This window comes from Lepidothrix coronata, unplaced genomic scaffold, assembly GCF_001604755.1.
Source record: "Lepidothrix coronata isolate B3197 unplaced genomic scaffold, Lepidothrix_coronata-1.0 Scaffold103, whole genome shotgun sequence".
NCBI lineage: Eukaryota > Metazoa > Chordata > Aves > Passeriformes > Pipridae > Lepidothrix > Lepidothrix coronata.
Genome location: NW_016690283.1, coordinates 204,163 through 223,616, shown reverse-complemented (window position 1 = coordinate 223,616; position 19,454 = coordinate 204,163). Strand labels below are relative to the sequence as shown.

The 19,454-nt window shown below is 37.4% G+C and overlaps 1 protein-coding gene across 2 annotated transcripts in view; it reads left to right on the top strand.

Annotated features, from left to right (window-relative positions):
• Positions 1 to 18,020, top strand: part of CNTNAP5 (contactin associated protein like 5) — a 288,828-nt gene extending 270,808 nt beyond the window's left edge. For both annotated transcript variants that reach the window (XM_017823576.1, XM_017823577.1), the window contains 3 exons: positions 6,290 to 6,508; positions 11,838 to 11,909; positions 12,927 to 18,020. In XM_017823576.1, coding sequence (XP_017679065.1) covers positions 6,290 to 6,508; positions 11,838 to 11,909; positions 12,927 to 13,123 — 488 coding nt within the window. In that variant the 3' untranslated portion in view covers positions 13,124 to 18,020. The remainder of the gene's footprint in view (positions 1 to 6,289; positions 6,509 to 11,837; positions 11,910 to 12,926) is intronic.
• Positions 18,021 to 19,454: the final 1,434 nt, after the last annotated feature.

The window sequence follows — 19,454 nt, the reverse complement described above, 5'->3', positions numbered from 1 at the left end:
TTGGGCAAGCCATTTATGTGCAGATATAAAGGTAAGCAGGCATTTTATTCCCACTGGAACCAGTCTGAGTTTTACTATCTCCCTTCTCCATCAGTAAAGCATAGATAATAGAACATCTCTGCATCAGAGGGGTGCTGGGAGGATAAAAGCATTAAAGGCTGTGAGCTCTTCAGATCCACAGTAATGGGACCATATAGCTGCCTTAGAAAGATCAATCTAAATATAAATGTGGCTTTGAAGACAAGAGAGTAAAAAGAAGCATCATTCAAGTAGCTAACAGATGTTTGCTGAATTCATCCTCACAGTATCCAACAGCAATAGAAAAGTATTATTATCCTGTAGTTTGTTGTCATTTTTACTCCACAAATACAGAGGCAGGGTACAAAAGGACCTATCCAAAGCTCATCAGTATCAATGGGAGATTTTCCATGGGCTTTAGTGAGTACTGGATTCAACCCCAAGAGGGTCACAGAGTTTATGGCAAAGCCTCAGTGCAATCTTAACCAGAGTCCCAGTTCATTTACTTTAAGTACTCCTTGCAGAGATCATACTGCTGTATTTAACCACATGAACAATCTGACCTAACTGTGATGCTGGCTCTGCTTTGAACAAGGGATTTAACTGCATGACCTTCAGAGGTGTCTTTCAACTTTAATTATTCTGTAATTTTCTGATGTCAGAGACACATGTGCATATTTTAGGTCTTCTATACAAAAAGCTGATATCGCAGTGGAAAATATATATATTTGTTTGGGGGTTTACCTTAATGAATCCTTGAAAACTTTGTACTGTGCCCCAACATGTCTAGATTTTTCACCAATTTAGTGAAATGGTAAAAAATAATCCCCGATGCAGAGAAGTGAATCTCATTGCGTATTTACTTCTGAGCAATTTAATATTGTAGCTGTGTAGGGATACCAGAGTAAAAGGGTAGCACTGAAAACATTCAAGAGGATTCTGAAGAAAAAGATTGCAAGTATTTCTTTAGCACCTTTTAATGTCGACCTAACTTATGTCTGTCTTCAAAGTGATCAATTAGCATTAAGGATTGTGTATTTTAGCTCAGGAACATGATGTCTTTTATCTCTAAAAGCCTGAGCTTACAACTAAAGTTGTAAAATTCTTTCCACTGAGTCATTCAGCTATGATATAAAGTATATGCAGAAGAAAGTTTATCTGGAAAGTAATTTTATTAAAATCATTATGTAGGTGCAGTACAATTCTTATGATTTCTACAATAGCTTTTCTTATTAAAAGTTCACGAGGAGAAAATGGAATCTATACACTGAAGAGATCACAGAACAATTCACCCAAGAATGATATTATAGGGGGGAGATGATAATGGGATCATTAAATCGCAAGGGGTAAGTTGTCATTAACTCTGAAATACAAAAGCTGTCTTAAAGTACCTCCTTTTAGAGAGTTTCTATGAAAAATGTTGAAGTCCATTTTTTTTGATGGAAAGACCTTCCCTTTTTTAAGCTTACAAAATCATAATTTGCTTGATAATTTTAAAGTCACAGTCTCAGAATATTGTGCTGTAGCAGTTTAAACAATACAGCAATGTCTGCAAGAGGTATTGGCTGGACTCCTATGATCACTGCAAGACTCATTTCTTTAATTCAGTCTTCTTGCCCTAAATACCTATTTCTTAGACAGACCATATTGTGCAAAAAGGTCTCTTGGGTGCAGTTATTGGTTTTCCTCCTAGTAGCTTAGTAAAGCTTTAAGGAAAATGGAAATTACTACATAGGATAAAAGAGGAGAGGCATTTGTTACCAAGATGGCAACAGTTAAAATAAACAAAGTTTAACTATCCAAGGCACTTCAAGCAATCCCAGGTCTAAGCCAATAATGCCATCATGTCTCTATCAAAAAGAGACCAAATCTATTCCAACTTTTCCTCCGTCTATATAATTTACCATATGATCACACTATGCTTAAACACCTCTTTTCTTGATGATAATACCATCTAAATAAGTGTCCAAGGCCATCTACTTCTATCCAGAAATTTTATTTTTAGTCTGAATTCTTGCTACTTTAGTTGATTTTAGCTGTCTGATCCTGGGAAAAGCATGTATTCTTTTGCACATCCTCTCTCCATCTTCTTGTATATTTTCTTCTTTTTATAAATTATATTTTCAGCCCATGCAGAATCACACAGGACTGGTTGTGTTGCAACAGATTAGGATTCAAACATCAAAAACTGTGACATGTAACAAATTTCACATTCCACATTATGTGAGGTAACTACAAAGTACTCGCTAGAACTCTTCTGAGACAGGTGCAGTGTGTGGAGACTACAAGGGTCTTTTACTTCAAGGTCATGAGTTCAAATCTGGTACAATTGTCCAAAAAATAATCTTGCCAGTGCTGTTCAGCACCTTGGCAAAATGAGGTGATGGATACATTTCAACTCCCCTAAAAATCATATTTCTATTTCTCAGCCTCAAAATAAAGGACAACCAGCGCTTCAGCATACAGAGTAAATTCCCCTTTGTGCTTCTACCTGCAGTCTACATAGATTAATTAATTAATTAGGGCATAGACTTTTAAAACAGACTATGTCTGCTTTTACTGATGTTAAAAATAAATTTCAATTAAGAAAATCCATTATGGTCCTTCCTGGCTGTAAGTGAGCACACAAGTAAACTCTGGGCTCAGATTTAAGTTTCTGAGTGGCATGAAATAATTTTTATAAAGAAAGAACTAAAATATATTTAATAATGTTTATGGTCTTCTTTTACACAATGACTCCTTTAGAAAGAAGGTCTTCTAGATACTGTCCTTGCATACAAATAGTACTTCTCTTTGATTCCAGTTACCTGTCATACTGGCTATCATTTACTGTGTCAATTTGTTGATATATTGCTGAATAGATTAATGCTTGCTCCTAGAGAAATCTGGTGGAATTCTATTCATGATGAAAATTAATTCCCCATTACCGAGATATGAAGACTTAAGATTGTTTTATTAAAGATCACAAGTGTGACGTATATGGCAGAGGTGCACAATGAAGCAACAGTGGAACAGGATATCTGTTTTTGTAAATAGGAATAAATCAGCACATAAATTGCACTGATACAATTAATGAAGTTTAAAAAAATACAACTACATGTTAGAATTAGTCCTCATTATCATGGAAAGCCATTGCAAAAACATGGAAAACCAACACAATGCTTGCTGAGCTGTGACATTGCAGACAGCTTCCAGGGATCAGCTAGAGGACCCAACAAGAAGCCAGGACAACCTATGCACAACTCAGCACACAAAGCTAAAAAATTACTTCCTAAAAATATGGGTAAGCTTTATTTGTGGAGAATGAACAGTTAAATTACTAGAAACCAAAAAAGATTACCTTCTTACTCTTCATGGAGAAATTAGCCAAAGTAACTCATTCACCAATACCGAGAACAGCAATGCAATGCTAAAATGTCAGAAGATCAAACCAAGCCATCAGCAGCAATTCAGTGTGATTTTCCAAGCCAGTGAAATGCATGGAAAGATTCACAGCATTACCAGGTCAGAGGAAGGCCACAGAAGTTTGATATGACCTTGCTGCAACACAGACCTTGGAACTTTACTTAGTTGCTTCTCTTACGGAGTGCTGTGTCATGTACTGAAAATACCTTTTGGAAAAACATTTTATTGTGATGTAAAGACTCCAAGGGGCAGAGTGGCCTTTAATAAGCCTTTCATAGAGGGAATCATGTCACAATCACAGATTTACATTATCCTCTCAAGAATTCAGAGGGCAGCACAAGTCGTTCACATCCAAGTTGTGCAGCTTTCTTGTTGAGAACAGTGAAAGCCTCCCTTTCTGACAGACATTACACACACACTTAAAGCTGTATAATAAAGCAAACGGATTCTGTGCATGTGGGATTTTTACCAGAGGACTCTGGGGTTGGTTTTGGTTTGTTCTTTGATTTTATTTTTTTTTTTCCAAATTTCAAAGTCTTTCAACAACAAACTCCTAGTTCTCATTCATGTAAAGCTTATTTTAACAAAAGACTTCTGGAATTGGTTCTTAAAGTAACTTTTAAAAATACCGTCAAAAGAGTTGAATCTTAGACTTTTCAAACTACTGTAGCATGAAAAAAGAAATCATTATTTCTTAGGCTTTACCTTTGCACATTGGGGCAGAACAGAGCAACTAAGATTGCTTGATGTAAAAAAGATACCAACAAATTCACCTTTTGTGTCAGAGCTAAGAAAACAATAAAGGCTGAGAGTAGGAATGCTTACAAAGGGTTTTATAAATTCAACAAAGACGGCAAATACTGTAAATCGGTCTTTTAGTATATATAAACCTTCTTACAGGGACTTGGAAAAAATTCTTTGTCCGTTTTATAACATCTCAGCCAAAATCTCATTAAAAATGTGAATGCAGTCAATTCATACACACTTTTAAGTACAGCAAATGTGAACCTCTGTAAGACTACAGTTTTTCCAGTGGCAAAGCCTCACTGTTTGCCTTTCCATTTCTCTCAGAGCCCAGAGGCTGTCCCCGTGACAGGTCTGCAGACTTAGAATCTCTCCCGTAAGACTTCTGGGAGAGCAAGCTCATACTGTACCCTGCTTTGCTGAGAAACAGCCAGACTCTTCCATGTTATACTCCCATGAAGACATTAAAACATAATTATAAAACTTGCTTGGATAATTGCCTCTAACTGTTTGGCATAACAGTCACAGATCTTGAGCACAAAAATAATGTGTGATTTCGGCTAGTTCTGAGATTTCTCTGTATTTTCTTATATATAAAAGAAATTTATGTAATTAAGGTAGGAATGTCAGCTTTAAGAGAAGGTCTACTTTTTTTGCCTAAATCCCGAGACCTTGTAAAATCATTGTATTGGAATGATAATGGAAAAACTGGACCTTATTTTAAAATTTAGCATCTTGTTCTTTCAAAATTTAAAAACAAAATTGAAAAGCTAGGAATCCTTATTTTCCAATGTCCTTGGAAGTATTTCCAAAGTTTTCAATGCTAGAAGTTGTTTTGTTTTGGGTTTTTTTAGCAGGTATTTTTAAGAGAGAATAAATTTTGATACTGAGTATGTGTGCATTTTAGGTTTTTCTCTTGTTTGATTGACTTAGATATAAAGCACATCATGTTTGAGACCTCTGAGCAGTATGAATTTCGATTTCTGGAAAGTAAATAAATGAGAAAATAGAAGATGGCTTCACTGTCCTTCCCTGACTTTCCCAAACAATCTTTGATATTAAAACTAAATTCTTGACTGTGAAAGTGGTGAGTCACTGGAACAGGTTGCCCGGAAAAATTGGGGATTCCTCATCCATGGAAGTGTTCAAGTTCAGGTTGCATGGGGCTCTGAGCAACCAGGTCAAGTGAGAGGTGTCCCTGTCCATGGCAGGGGGGTTGGAATCAGATGATCTTTAAGCTTCCTTCTGACCCAAACCATTCTATGATTCTAGGATTAAATAAAAACTTCTGGCCTTTGATTGGTTTTATTTTTGTGAAATTTAAATAGACACATACCAACAGAGAAACTAATTGTGCTATCTCATCTTCAGGCTGGAAAATAACACAGAGACATTTGTTTTGGTTTTGACTTACATAAGAAGAGGTATAGTTTTGCTCTTTATTTTATTAGTGAAATGGGGCTGGCAGAGTGAGAACCTGACCCATAGCTAGGAGTATTCCTGGGAATTCTGATTGTAAAACAGTCGTAACATGATAGGGGCACCAGAAAATTTCAATAATAAACTCTTGGAAAAGGATGGGAACCTGTTTTAGCAAACCTTTCAGTATTAGGTCACATGAAGCATTGTATGACAGACAACAGAGAGCAGAGTCCTTCATTTGAAGAGTGGAAGAGGCAGAATGCCTTGAAGATACAGTCAATAGTTGTGAAACTGATGTTATTGACAGATGTAAAAAAAGTTAAAGAGCATCATCCCCCAAATCCTGTGGTATTTGGTGTTGTTCTTTTATTGTTTTTTATTACAGTTATTGTCATGGTTAGAAGCTATGGTGTGGTAGATATTGTCCAGACGGTAAGGAAAATGGATGAGGAAAGAAGTGTAATGCAGGCTTTTATGTCCAAACCAACTTAATTCAATGTAAGTAGCATTGTAGAGGAAGGACTGGGGTTGGGAACCTCATGGGTTAGGACAGGGAGAACTTACAGGCTGCTGAAGGAGAAACTGAACAGTTAATACTGGGTAAAAGAAGTAAAATTGGTGATAAGGCAAAAAAGGATTCATTTTCTTAATGCCTTCCTAAAATAGTTAATTCCCAGTGTGTTTTTCTGTTGTACTGCAGATAGTTTGTCACTGGACCCTGAAGTCTCAAAGGCAAATGCCTATGGTTTCACTGGCTGCTTGTCCTCTGTTCAGTACAACCACATTGCTCCCCTGAAAGCTGCCTTACGCCATCCCAGCGTTGCTCCTGTGACTGTCAAAGGTTCCTTGACTGAATCCAGCTGTGCATCCATAATGGATGCTGATGTGAACACAGCAACAACAATATATTCTTCATCAGGTATGTCCTGCTGAGAGGGGAATGGGGAGTTTAAATGATGCTGTAGAGTCAGATTTCCTTCCTTTTTGCTGTAATGCAATTGTGACAGTATAAATATTGGAACTGGAAAGTTGCCTTTTCTCTCAGAATTAGGGGTGTTGAGAATGGGCACCAGGATAAGTCAAGGCTCCTTTAAAAGTCATTCTTCTTGGTCTAAGTTCCTGGATTGCCTAAAACATGCCTAGAACAAGCAAAAAAGTCCCAAAGCCCTAGCAAAAACAGCATTGGAATATCCTTATGCACCTGATTTGCCATTCCTGTCCACTCCAGATAACTCCAGTGCTGCAGATCTCAAAGGAGAACATAAATGTTACACACATTCCATATCCTAGTGGTGATGAAGCAATAGAAGTCATAGAACAAACAAGGCAAATTTGTTCCCACCCTGTCAGAAATGAACAAAAACTCTTGTAAAAATCCCTTGACACATGTGTGTGACTTCCATTGAATGCTTGTACTTCATTCTTTCAGGCTAAAGAGAAAGAGCAGGACTTGAGCAGTACCAGTAAAATAATCCCAATAGTTTGTATATCTTTTGCAATCTTGAAACTGTCCTCTGGGAATCTTAAGTATATTGCATATGCAAATTTGTATGCAGAGAAGGAAATGGAGAGCAGCTGGAAGTGTTGTCACCATGAACAGGAACAATCAAGTTACTGCTTTATTCACCAGTGGATGTGGTAGAATTCTTAATGACCAGAAAGGGGTACAAATTAAGGGTAGCTTTTTGCACCTTGACCTCTAAAGCCACTTTCTCTTTTTTGATAACTAATAAAACTCTGGTTTAGATCATAATACAATTCCTTTGACATTTGTACTTGCATCAAATCCCCATTTCCTGCAGCTTCTGCCTAAGATATTCAGCAGAAAACAAATGATGCTATTAGCATTCTGCATAGGGAAAAAGGCTGCTGATTACTCTTGAGAGCTGCTGGCAGTGTGTGTGTGCTTCTCCCCAGCCCCCCACTTTCCTCTCGCTGCCTGGAGTTGTCTAAGGTATCTACTCTGATGCACGGAAGGAATGTGTCTTGTGAGTACTGAATGGGCAATGATACTGAAAATATGAACTCCTTGCCCTGTGATCTGTCACCTCAATGATCTCATTTTTCTAAGGAGTTTAGAAAGCAGTAAGACCTGAGGCTCAGAACTGCAGGACAGAACGCAGAGCAGAGTGTAGCATTCGGACTTAAATATTTAAAGCTCACAATCAGTTGCACACTATTGTCAAAGTTTAGCAGTGTTACATCAGAAATGCAGAATTATTATAAAACCTCATCCCTGTCTTTGTCACTCTGTGCTCTAAAATATGATTTCCTCTCAATATGATGAATTAACTGACATTACTGTCTCACTATTCACACTGGATTTGATTAAAGCCTGAATAAGATCTCTAGAATGAGTGAGTTCTGAAGACTTCTTGTATTTAAATGCTACAGTAAGAGCGCTGGGTGGTAGAGTCTTATTAAAAAAAATTCCAATTTGTAGCAAATTATTCTTTGTATAGATGTACTTGAGAATTACATTTATACATGGAAAGGACACATTTTAAGAAATAAAAAGAAAACAGAGTTAAGGATTAACTTTCAGATTTACTGCTCATATCTCAATTCATCACTTCCAAATTTCTCATTATTGAGTGTCTGAGAAGAAAAACAGAACTTCAAAGGAGACTGTACATGTCTCTGTCTATTTTCTAATGTACAGATACAACAAAAAAGCCCTCTAGGAAAACTCTTTAAATGTGTGAAAAAAGCTTTCTATATTTAAAACTTGAAAACAATTGAAGCTATTTCTTTTAGAAAGGAATACTCGTGTTCAAGAAAGTTTCCTCTCAGACAGATATGGAATAAAATCCATTCACTCATGACTCAGTTATCCAAATACACTCTTTCTGATTAGGAAACACAGAATAAAAGGTGACTTACTGTGGTTTTTATATTTAGTAAAAATCTGCAGATCACCTTCTTCCTTGCTGAGGCACGTGTAGAGGTTTTGGTATTCTGAACTCTACACTGATGGCAGTGAGATAATGGAGTTTTACTATGGTATTTTTTCTTAATACTAAAATATTTTTAAAATGACAGAGCAGATTCAACTGTGTGAATGGTGTAGTCTTGAGCTGTCTGTCTACTTCAGCTGAAGAGCAGGTCTTCATGCATTTAAAGTAAAAAATGTCAAACACTTTTGTAAGTCAGAAACTACATAGAAAGATTTTGCTTCAGAAAGGCATCTTAAACGATGAAGTCCCTTTCTCACTGTGCTAGTTTTGCTGGACCTGGTATTTCCAAACAAGTTGTAACTGGCTAGGGGTGTGCCAGGAGAGGCTTGTCTGTAGCAATTATGAGATGGTGAAGTTCAGGACCCTCGGCAGAAGGCAAAAAGCAGAAAGCATGACTGCAACCCCAGACTTCAGCAGAAGAACCTTTGACCTGCTCATGGACCTGCTTGGAAGAATTCGACAGGATACTGCCCTGGTGAGAAGATGGATCCAGGAGATTTGTTTCAAGGATCATCTCCTCCAGGATCAAGAATGGTCCATCCCAATAAGCAGGATATCTACCAAAGGTGGCATGAGGCCCAGAGAGGTTGTGAAGTCTTCATCCTTAGATATATTCAAAACCCAAATGGATACAGCCCTGAAAAACTTGCTGTAGTAGGCTCTGGTTTGAGTAGGGGTATGGATTAGAGGATTTCTAAGGGGCCTTCTGACCTCAGGAGTGCTTCCACCCTCAGTTTTATCTAAAAGAAGAAGGATGTCCTGTTCAGGTCTCAAATGAGACCCAATATTGCTTTCCCTTGGCTTCAGAGTTTATTGTATTCCCACTGGAAATGGTTCTGCTGTTGTATGCCATCTACTGCACCATAACAAACCCTCCTCTACTTGTATACTGATTTTATTTCTCAGGCAAATATAATTCTTAAGGCCTGTATCTGTTGGCCTTCATTCTGAAACTGATCTTCAACATTTGTTCTGGTCTTCTCTCAGTGCTTAAATTCTGGTAACAGTAGCCAAAAAATAGTGGAGTGCTAGTCACATTTAGTGTCAAATCTTACATAATCTTTTAGGCACGAATAATGTCTTACATAATTTTTAAGGTAGAAATTTATTTCATGCTTTTTCATACATGCTTAATAGGTTTTTTTTACTCTTTTCGACTACTACCATGCACTGGATACCAGCTGGAGATTTTTCTCTAGTACAGGAGGACTGTTGTAGAACAGATGTGAATTTTTAATTGTAACTGATTTCACTGGTGTCAGCTGAGGGCAGGGGTAAAAAATACCTCACCAAACTTCCAGCCTCTGAAAGGTAAATCATCTTGAGTCTGAAATAAAGATTGTTGTCCTCTCCTAGTTTGTGGAAAGAAATAGGTGAGTCACACCGTCAATCTTTGACAGCAATCTTAGGGTATAAAGTATTCTTAGATTCTTTTCCTCTTTTACTAAATAAAAGGTGCCTAAATTACTAATTTTGGTTTATATCACTAATTCTGAGATACTGAAAAATAAAGCAAGATGAATCTACTCATCATGTACAAAATTATTACCAACCCTGATCTAATTTTTAATTTGGCCATTTTGACCTTGGGCTCAAAGGCCTGAGATTAGGCTAAATAACCTTCAGATTTGCTTTCCAACATAACCTTTTCTATGATGCTATCTATATATATATATGTGTGTGTAAAAATACATTTTTATTCCCATTCCACTCCCACAAATGTAGCAGATGAGATGAAGCATTGCTGTGACTGTTTCTTGGGAATGTCACTCTAGGGCCACAGTATCCAAGCAAGGAGGGTCTTGTAAATAGCCCTCAATCTGAGTGTTCAAATCTGTCATTGGCATTTAACATTCAGTGTTGACAATGGGTGTATTGGAGCTATTCAGTTGGCCCCAGAACTCCCTTTTGTGTCTGTAGCTCAGTCATGAGTCATGCACTGCATGTATGGGGAACCCTGACTTTCGGTATGTATGTGTTTGATTAGAAATCCTTCCACCCCTAAAACTAGCAAGTAGAGTTGCATCTTTTAGAACATCAAAGCCTCTTGGAGGCTCATGCCTTCTACATCTTTTTAGGGCTGGTATCACTGATGTAGAGACTAAGGAAAAAGTGTACCCTTTAAGAACCTAAATAGCCCAAAGCCACCATCATCACAAATTCAGGACCACCTGATGCACAAATATTACATTGTCGCTTGTTTCAATAAAACTCATCTTCTTCAGCAATGGCATACCAAAATGTGGCTGAATCAGTCACTAAGGCAAGGATGTTCAATTACAATAAACATCGCAACACCAAATTTCTCAATTGGGCTTCCATCTCTTGCATCAGAAATCAGTTTGGCAAATCAGTATACGGTACATAGAAGAGACAGTGATCCCTAACTCCCTCCCTACATACATTCTCTGGGGGCTTGTAAAGGAGAGAAACACAAATATGAATCCTGTCAAAGGAGAGAGTAAGATGAAGAGAACAGAAAAATGTGAAGGTGCAGAAAAGCTAGATTCAGTTAGCAGTAAAAAAACGTGGCATTTTCTGAAACATGCAGTACTAAAAAGAAAGTACACTGCTTTAACTCCACTGACTTCAAGGAGGGCTTGACCTCTTGGATTTGGAGTTGAATTTGAAACAGGTCGTGGGCTATTTGGCTCAGTGTTTCAATGATAATTATTTATAGACAGAGTACAAGAGAGCCTTTAATATAGGAATTTATTACTGATCCCCTTCTGTTTTGGATCCAACTTGACCACTGCATTTCTGCAACAGAGATAAAAACATCCCTTCCAAGAAGCTGTCCTAAGCAGAGACTGTTTCTCTTCGTGGGATTGAATTCAACTTTAATATCTGTATCTACAAATGTAGGTCATGTCTAAATCTGTCTAGTGTCCCTTTCCTTTGGCTTCTTTCTAAAATTGTTTCTTAGGTAACAACAAAAAAAAATAATACAGCTCTGACTGAGAAAAGCTCCTAATGGGCTATTTAATTCCAATGTCTCTCTGACTCTTCTGACGAACTGAAACATCACTTTCAGATGTTAGTGTGAGTCTTTTTGTTTCCTTCTAAATATACCCTTAACAGACTTTGTTCCTGAAGTTGTAGAATAAAATTGTTCTGCAAACTCACTTTATTTTTAAGAGCTTTCTGGTTCAGTTCTCCAATCCCCCAAATCCCATCTATTGAAAACAAATTAGAATTCATGAGAGTAAGAGGACACTTCTGTCTATGCCACAGAGAAAATGAACACAGGTGATACAGTAAATAAGTTCTGTTTTGTTTAACCAACTGCAGATCCTTTCGGGAAGACAGATGAAAGAGAACCTCTCACCAATGCAGTCAGAAGTGATTCAGCTGTGATTGGAGGTAACTTTGTTTTTAAAGATTACAGTAGAAAAATAATTCAAAGCAAACATCTAGGAGACTTTAAATCTGGGCTTCATGAAACCTAGCTGATTTTTTTTTGTAATATGATGCAGGTCTAATATTTGCTCTATTTATTAGCGCGTACCTGTATCAAACTCCCTAGGTAAGCAACTGCATTATGGATTACTGTGGACATACATGGATCATCAAGAACCTGAGTCTTCTAAAATATAAACCAACTCTGTCTGTCTGCCTGCTTAAGCAGGGGATTTGGACAAGATGACTTCCAGAGGCCCCAGCCATTCTCGGATTCCATGTGATTCTGTGTTCTAAGACCCAGCTAACTAGTAACTGTTTTAGACACAGCCCTGCTGAGACCCTCTACACAGTATTCATATATCCCATACTTCTTGAGCTCTCTCTTTGCAATCTGGTGGTGTAGGGGAACTCACCAGGTTATATGGAAGTATATATATGCTAAATCATATGAAAGTATTTATATACTAGGGAAAATTGTCCTCCTAATTTCATGTATGGCTTGAATTTTCCTTTAACAGCCTAGAAGACAATTTATCTCTGTTTATTTTATAGGGTGCCCTGTAACAAGCTGCCTTTGATAATATCTAAAAGCTATAAATTAAAGTGTACGAGGTTCATGCAAGGTTTCCAGAGATAACATAGAAGAAAATATGACAGAGCGAGAATTTGTATGAACATACAGATCTAGCTTTTCAAAAGCAAACACAGTGAACCAACTTTACTCCCAGTGAAAGCAAAATTTGATGGAAATTAGGTCAATTACATCAATACTTGCTGCTTTAAGTGTTCTTAAGATGAAAAAATAGAAATAAAAACTGCCATGGAGGGTGTGATAGAGGCATATGGTTGTGTACAGACTGAGATGAACTGATCTATCATATCTACTAGCTGCTATGCATTGGTAATGCATTTTTGAGGTAATTGGACTTTCTATTTTGGTTTTTACTCTTTCTATCCTTTCTTTTTGCCTCTTTATAGGTGTAATAGCAGTTGTGATATTCATCATCTTTTGCATCATTGCCATCATGAGCAGATTCCTCTATCAGCACAAACAAGCACATCGAAGTAGCCAGAAAAAGGAGAAGGAATACCCAGAAAACCTCGAGAGCAACTTTAAAGCTGACATTGACTTGCAGAACACAGTGAGCGAGTGCAAACGGGAATATTTTATCTGATGGACAATGCAATTTATTCTTACTCTTACTTCCCTAACCTTCCTTTATTTATTCTTTTATTCCTTTCTTCCTTCCTTATTTTCTTTTTGGAAAATTTTTTTTAAACGTTCATTTTTTGCTATTCCATTTGGAAAAGACCGCCCTGCACAGGAAACACTGAGAACAATCACAGTGCCTCATTCTTTGCACAAGAACCTGGCAATCACAGTTTACTTCTTCAGCTCAAGAGACCTGTTATCCCACCCTACACAAAATAAGATCCACATGCACACCTTGTGTCCGCTGTCAGTTCTTGGATGTTTCAAAGTCCCTACATTTATTTGTGTTTTTTTCTCTGGAGCTATTTAAGTTATCACTTTTACAGTAGAGCTGGACTATGTAAAGTACAGGTAAAGTAGCTGAACACATAGCTCTAGAGGTACTGGGACAGGATAGAGGAAAAGAATGAGACCAAAACACTTGATTTATTTCATAGGCTCATTTACAGCAATCATAAAAATCTGGCCAAATTCTCAAATGTTATTAATTGTTATATTGTCTATTGATTTAAATGGTGTTACGTTAATTCATACCAGATGAGAAGCTGGTATGACGTAAAGGAGAATAAAACTGTCCTCATTAAGCTCCTTCCCCCAACCTCCTGTCCTTTTACTGTAACTTTTAGGCTTCTCAGTACTTTTCCAACAATATATGTATCAATAATAAATGTCATTCCCATTCACCTCTTCCACCTCCATCTTGTAAGGCTGGCTATGTAGACCCAACATACTCTAGCATAACTAGCTGAAGCATGGAAAATAGTAGCTTGAATCTCCAAGGGTTTTAGGAAGCTGCTAGGACTTAGGTGCTCTATATTTGTCTGAAATTTTAGAAATGCAGCATATGCCTGTTCATGCTATATGGAGGATTATCATGCACTTAGGTTAAACACTGTTGCTGCTGTGGAAAAAAAGAAATACATAGATGAGAGAAAAACAAAAATAGTTTACTCTTAAACATGATGCACACCTTCTGCAAGTTCTTTTAAAAAAAAAGAAAAAATAAATCCAAATACTCAAAAAAACCCTCCCAAAACTGCATGTAAGATTGATTGGTATTTCTTGTTTGTAGAAGTTGGAATACCTTCTCCAAAGCTAAATAGATCTGATATCGAACAACCCTGTTTACAAGTAACTACATTAGGGAAACAAAAAAGAATACTCTTACTTCAAATTAATCTTCTCTCCTTTTTTCTAAAGTCTTCTGTCCTTTCCTGATTGTGAACAATACTGAAGACTTGAATTCCACACATATTACTTGTGCTGCATGGTTACAATGTGAGGCTTGAAAAACATTTTTTCCGTCACAGACATCCTAAGGGTCAGAAATGGAGGAGTCCCAGCAAGGCAGGTTTGCACACTGTATTGTTTCCATGTGACATCTGTCTTCTCAGGGCTTCTAAAGAGCATCTAGAATTTTCTGTAGGACTTGCAGGTTTCTGACAGTAGTTGAATGAAGCCTACAGTTAAGGGGAAAAAAAACCCTTATTCATTGCAGTACTCTTGATAAGAATTAATTCAAGACAATTAATTGTACAGCTGAATCTCTTTCTTTGCCCTACACCCTTGTGCAGTCATCCTGGGGTTTCCACATGAGGGTCCTTTTTATGTAAAATCAAAGAATCACAGTATGAGGTAATAAGCCACAGCAAGCTAGAGATGAGCTTACCCATGCAACAGATACTATTTTTCTAGGCAGTGCATTTCAAAGGTAAGTAGCTGTTTATTTGGGGGATTTTTATGAGGAGAGAGAGAAGGCAAGGAAGAATAAATAAATGACAGTTTGGATATGGTGGTTCTGCATCACATCTTTGGAGCATCCAGTGAAGAGAAAGCAATCTTAGAATTATATCATTCTCATGTAAAGAGGAATATGTGAGACCACCTCTTAACTGAGCAATTTTATGAAGCCATTTATATTGAAATTACTATTAGTGCTGTTCTTCCTCAATCATAGTCAACAATAGCCCTTTTGCCACATGCTGGCTGATTCATGTGATTACCGAGAGTGTTTCTGTGTAATGAGATGTGTAATAATGGATTCGTGACCCTGAGATTATCTCAGCTGGTTAGACCGTGGTGCTAATAATGCCAAGGTTGTGGGTTTGTATCCCTGTATGGCCCATTCACTTGAGAATAGGACTGGTGATCCTTGTGGGTTCCAACTCAGAATAATCTGTGATCTGTGATTAGCTGAGCTCCCTTTATGTTGCTTTATTTTTGCAGTAAAATCCTGGCAAAGAAATTATTTTTATTTCTTCCTTTCCCCAGATAAAGCTGCTTTGTTTGGCATGGCAGGAGGGGATGAATAAGAGAGTTCATGGGCTCCTGTTTGGGTCCATGTTTGAGTCATCTTTTCTGAAATGGCCTGTGTATGAGACATCTCTGAACTCCTAGCATGCTTAATTGACTTTATGAAGAATGGAATAGGAAGAAGGGGAATGCCCCCAGTTGTGTATTTTTCTCTAGATGACCTAGCAGATACAAAACATCCTTCTGTTTTCCTACATGTTAGTTTCCAGGAACAAAACTACTACAGAGTGCAACATTAAAGCGAAAAGCAGCTCCAGCAGCAGAGTACCTGGAGAAGGGAGACTGAGCAATGAAGCAGAGTCCTCTCATTTCTAAAGTAACTAAATTGCTTTCAGTCATCATAGGACCTGATTCTGCAAGATGCTAAACTTTCTCAAGGAGGATCAAGGTCTCATTACCAAAGGTAGATATTACTGTTGCTGCAAACGTTTCAGATACAGCTCAGTGGCTCAGTCCCAGGCCAGAGGGCAGGTGTAGTGGCAATGCTCTGTGCCAGCCCACATCTGGCAAAACACTGTCTATTGGTTAATTTGTCCATTTTTCCTTATCCTCCTTTAATATAGCCCAGGCTGGTAAAACTCTTTGAAAACTTACCTTTGGTGTGCATCTGTAAAAAGAAAGAACTGCACATATATAAATGCTTGCATGAGTATACAGAGACAGGTGCACCTATACCTATGGATGTGCTGAGATGGGAATATTCTTATGCTACAGGACTGAACCAATGAGCACATTAGTATGGACTTCTAAATCAGGATGCCAAAATTCTTCTTATTAAATGGTAGCTAAAAGATACTATATGAAGTACCCTAATACTAACTCCTTTTTTGTTTTTTTATTGTTTTGTTCTAATGCTTTCTTTACTGAGGGCATAATTATATTTCCTTCACTACCAGTTAAAGGAAATTAATAATATTTTTTTATAAAAAAGAAGAAATACAATTTCTTTCATTTTCCACAGTTCAAATTAGACCTTTTTCCCATTTATTAAAAACCATTTCTGTTATTTTGGTTAAAATTTCTCTTTAGATGGGGTAGTTTTTCTTTTAGCTATTATTCTAGATAACATTTTTAAGTAAACATAAAATAATAATTTTTATACATAAAATGTTGTGTTTCATTTCAGTGGAAAAGAACTGTTGGAGCATTGTTTGGGTTTTCTTCCTTATCCTAAAACGAGTTTCATAATAAAAGTAAGGGAGTGGTAGAAGCATACTAAGTCTCTTTTTTTTTTTTCTTTTGGTGATACGATATGTAACCTCTGAAAATTATTACTGCTAGGCAGGGATTTTTAGACTGTGAAATTACTAAGTATCTTAGATATGGATTTAGGCTCTGCAAATTCTTGTTTTCCGGAAAAGACTTGGCCAATAACTACCATGCTTATAAAGATATTTAGTCATGCAGTCTGAGTTGGATGCCTGGAAGGACTGTCTGAGAATCCCAGTGCCTGACTATAGAAAACAAAGGAAAGCTGTCTGTTGGAAAGCTAAATCCAACTAACTTTCAGTGTGACATAGGCTGCCACCTGGGTGAAGGGTGGGCTTTCAAAGGAATTTGATGTGAGGTGGATGTGGGTGGATCAATGCTTGAGTAAGTTACTGTAGAAGATGAGCATTTAACTCAATTCCAGCTGAATTTCTGCTTCTGCCTTCCTGTGAAATGTTTTAATATACAACAAGGGATTTAAATACCTTTGAAAATTGAATCCCATTTTTCTTCTGGAAATAAAATGTTGGTCCTCAGTAAGTCACCTATGTAATTGGCAGTTAGTATTTCATCTGTCCTTATTTACTTACTAGAGACAAGACAGTGAGTGTTTTGGGTAAATTTTTTACATGTACACTTTTTTATTTTTTCTTGGTTTTGCCATGGCTCAGCACAAAGCCAAACAAAAGACACAGCTTTAACTTACATTGGCTAAAACAGAATTCTTATCTGGGTGAATATAACTGTAAAAACCAGACATATGGAGTTGTACTGTTATCAAATTGTGTTCAGTCATGAGGTGCCCCTGATACTTAAGTTAAAACTGATAGCCAAATTACAACCATAGGACATTTTCTCTTTGCTTTATTTTAACCTGATATAGTTAGACTTAATTCATCCTATTTATCAATTGCCCAATTTTTACAGTGTGAGACAAATCCTTATTTTAATGAGATCTTTGAGTATATTAAGCTGATCACATGTTTCACATATTGGGTGAGGAGCAATCAATACATCATATTGTTTCCCTATGGTGAGGGGTTATGAATCTTCTCCTAACGAAGTCAGCTATTGATTTTGCTGAACATAAGATTGAGTCCTAGACCTATGAAAGCACTTGGATACTGCTTTTGTCTGAGTCTTTTGGGTTTGTTTCATTTTGCATTTGGTTTTACCTGCTACTTGTTTTACACTTGTCATCCAGTCCAGTCCAGCCCTGTGGTCAACGAAGACAGGGCAAATGTCTCAAACATCCTTTAAGATTAAATGAATCACTAGAGATGCATCTTTCTCTCCATTGATTATAGAGACAGGGTAGTCTCCTGGCAATAGGTTAGCTACTTCTAGCAGAATTTGCTTACATGTTGGAATTTTACACTAGCTTTGCAGATCCAGTAGACACATCTGCACAGATCTTATAAGTGACTTGGATTTTTTTTTACTGAGATGACAGCTGGGTCAAGGAAGGACACCTCTTTGCATCTACAATTACACTAGACATCTCTGCCTAGTAAATGCATGCGTCTAATTGTAGCCAAATACAAGAAAATCAAGTGTCAAAATACCTATTTGAGCCAGTGATGATCCAATCGGTAATATATGGGGCTTGGAAGAGGTTTATTCTCCTTCCAGTGTATTCTAAATCCAAGATCCATTTTTTGCCTCATGTGGGAGCTTTGACAGATAGAATACATGTAGACAGATCCACACATCTCTTAATCTAAAGCTAACTCAGCCCCTTCATGTGACTTTCTAGTCCTGAATGTCTGGTGCCATTTGAGAGGAACTAGGGTATCTCTGCAGCTCCAGTAAAGAGGTGTGTCCCCTGTCTGTCATATCTTGCATCTGTTAGCCCCAAGCAGATATGTCTGATACCTGTTGGCTTTGCAAATTATAGTAAGTACCCATCCAGAACTCCTAAGCTCTTGATGAGCTGAATCTCTTAAAAAAAATAAAAATCCCATCTTCAGAACAAAATCAACTTCCTTTTCATCAGTGTAAGCCAAGCAGTTGATGTGTGTCCTCCATATCAACAAGAGTGTAGAGGAGGCAGAACTTGATCCCTTTGTGCTCCACCATCTCATGTCATCGCTGTCTGTTGATGTCACCCACACAAAGTTTACCCTAAACAAGATCAGAGTAAAGTATTGTTCTGCACTGCCAGTTTTTCACAGAAGAGTTTTTTTAATTTATTTTTCAGAAAGCACACTTAGTAAAAGACAAGCAAAGTGTGAGACCTTGTGAGGTTTTAAGACAAGTGCTATTTCAAAGCTTTCATGCAATTTTTTAATGCCTACTTACCAACAAGCCAAGTGATATAGCTGCATCCCTGTCAAACCAGGGGCTTTATCCAGGGTCTTTAGAGGTTGGTGGGAGACCTCTTGTTGACCTCTTGCACCATGCCCTTGAAGATTTTGGGGGTTTTCTTCACAAGTTACTATCACAGCTTCAAAGCATGATTTGTTCCCTGCACTTTACTGCACTTCCTTTCCCAATGAAAAGTTCTTCATGTCCTCTTTCGGTGTGGGCGGCCCCCTCCGCTGTGCTTCTTTTGTACATGAAACTTCTAACCGCACTGTTCTTTTGGGTCTGGAGTAGCTTTTTTCTTTTATTGTTTATTTTGAGTCATGCATATAGGAGCTTGGATATATCAATGTATTGGTACTTATTTTTGTGATCTTTTGCACTAAGTTACTCTGACAAAAAAACAAAAACTGGAAAAAAAAAAAAGCACACTTTCTGGTGAACTATTGTAATTTGTAAGCTCGTTG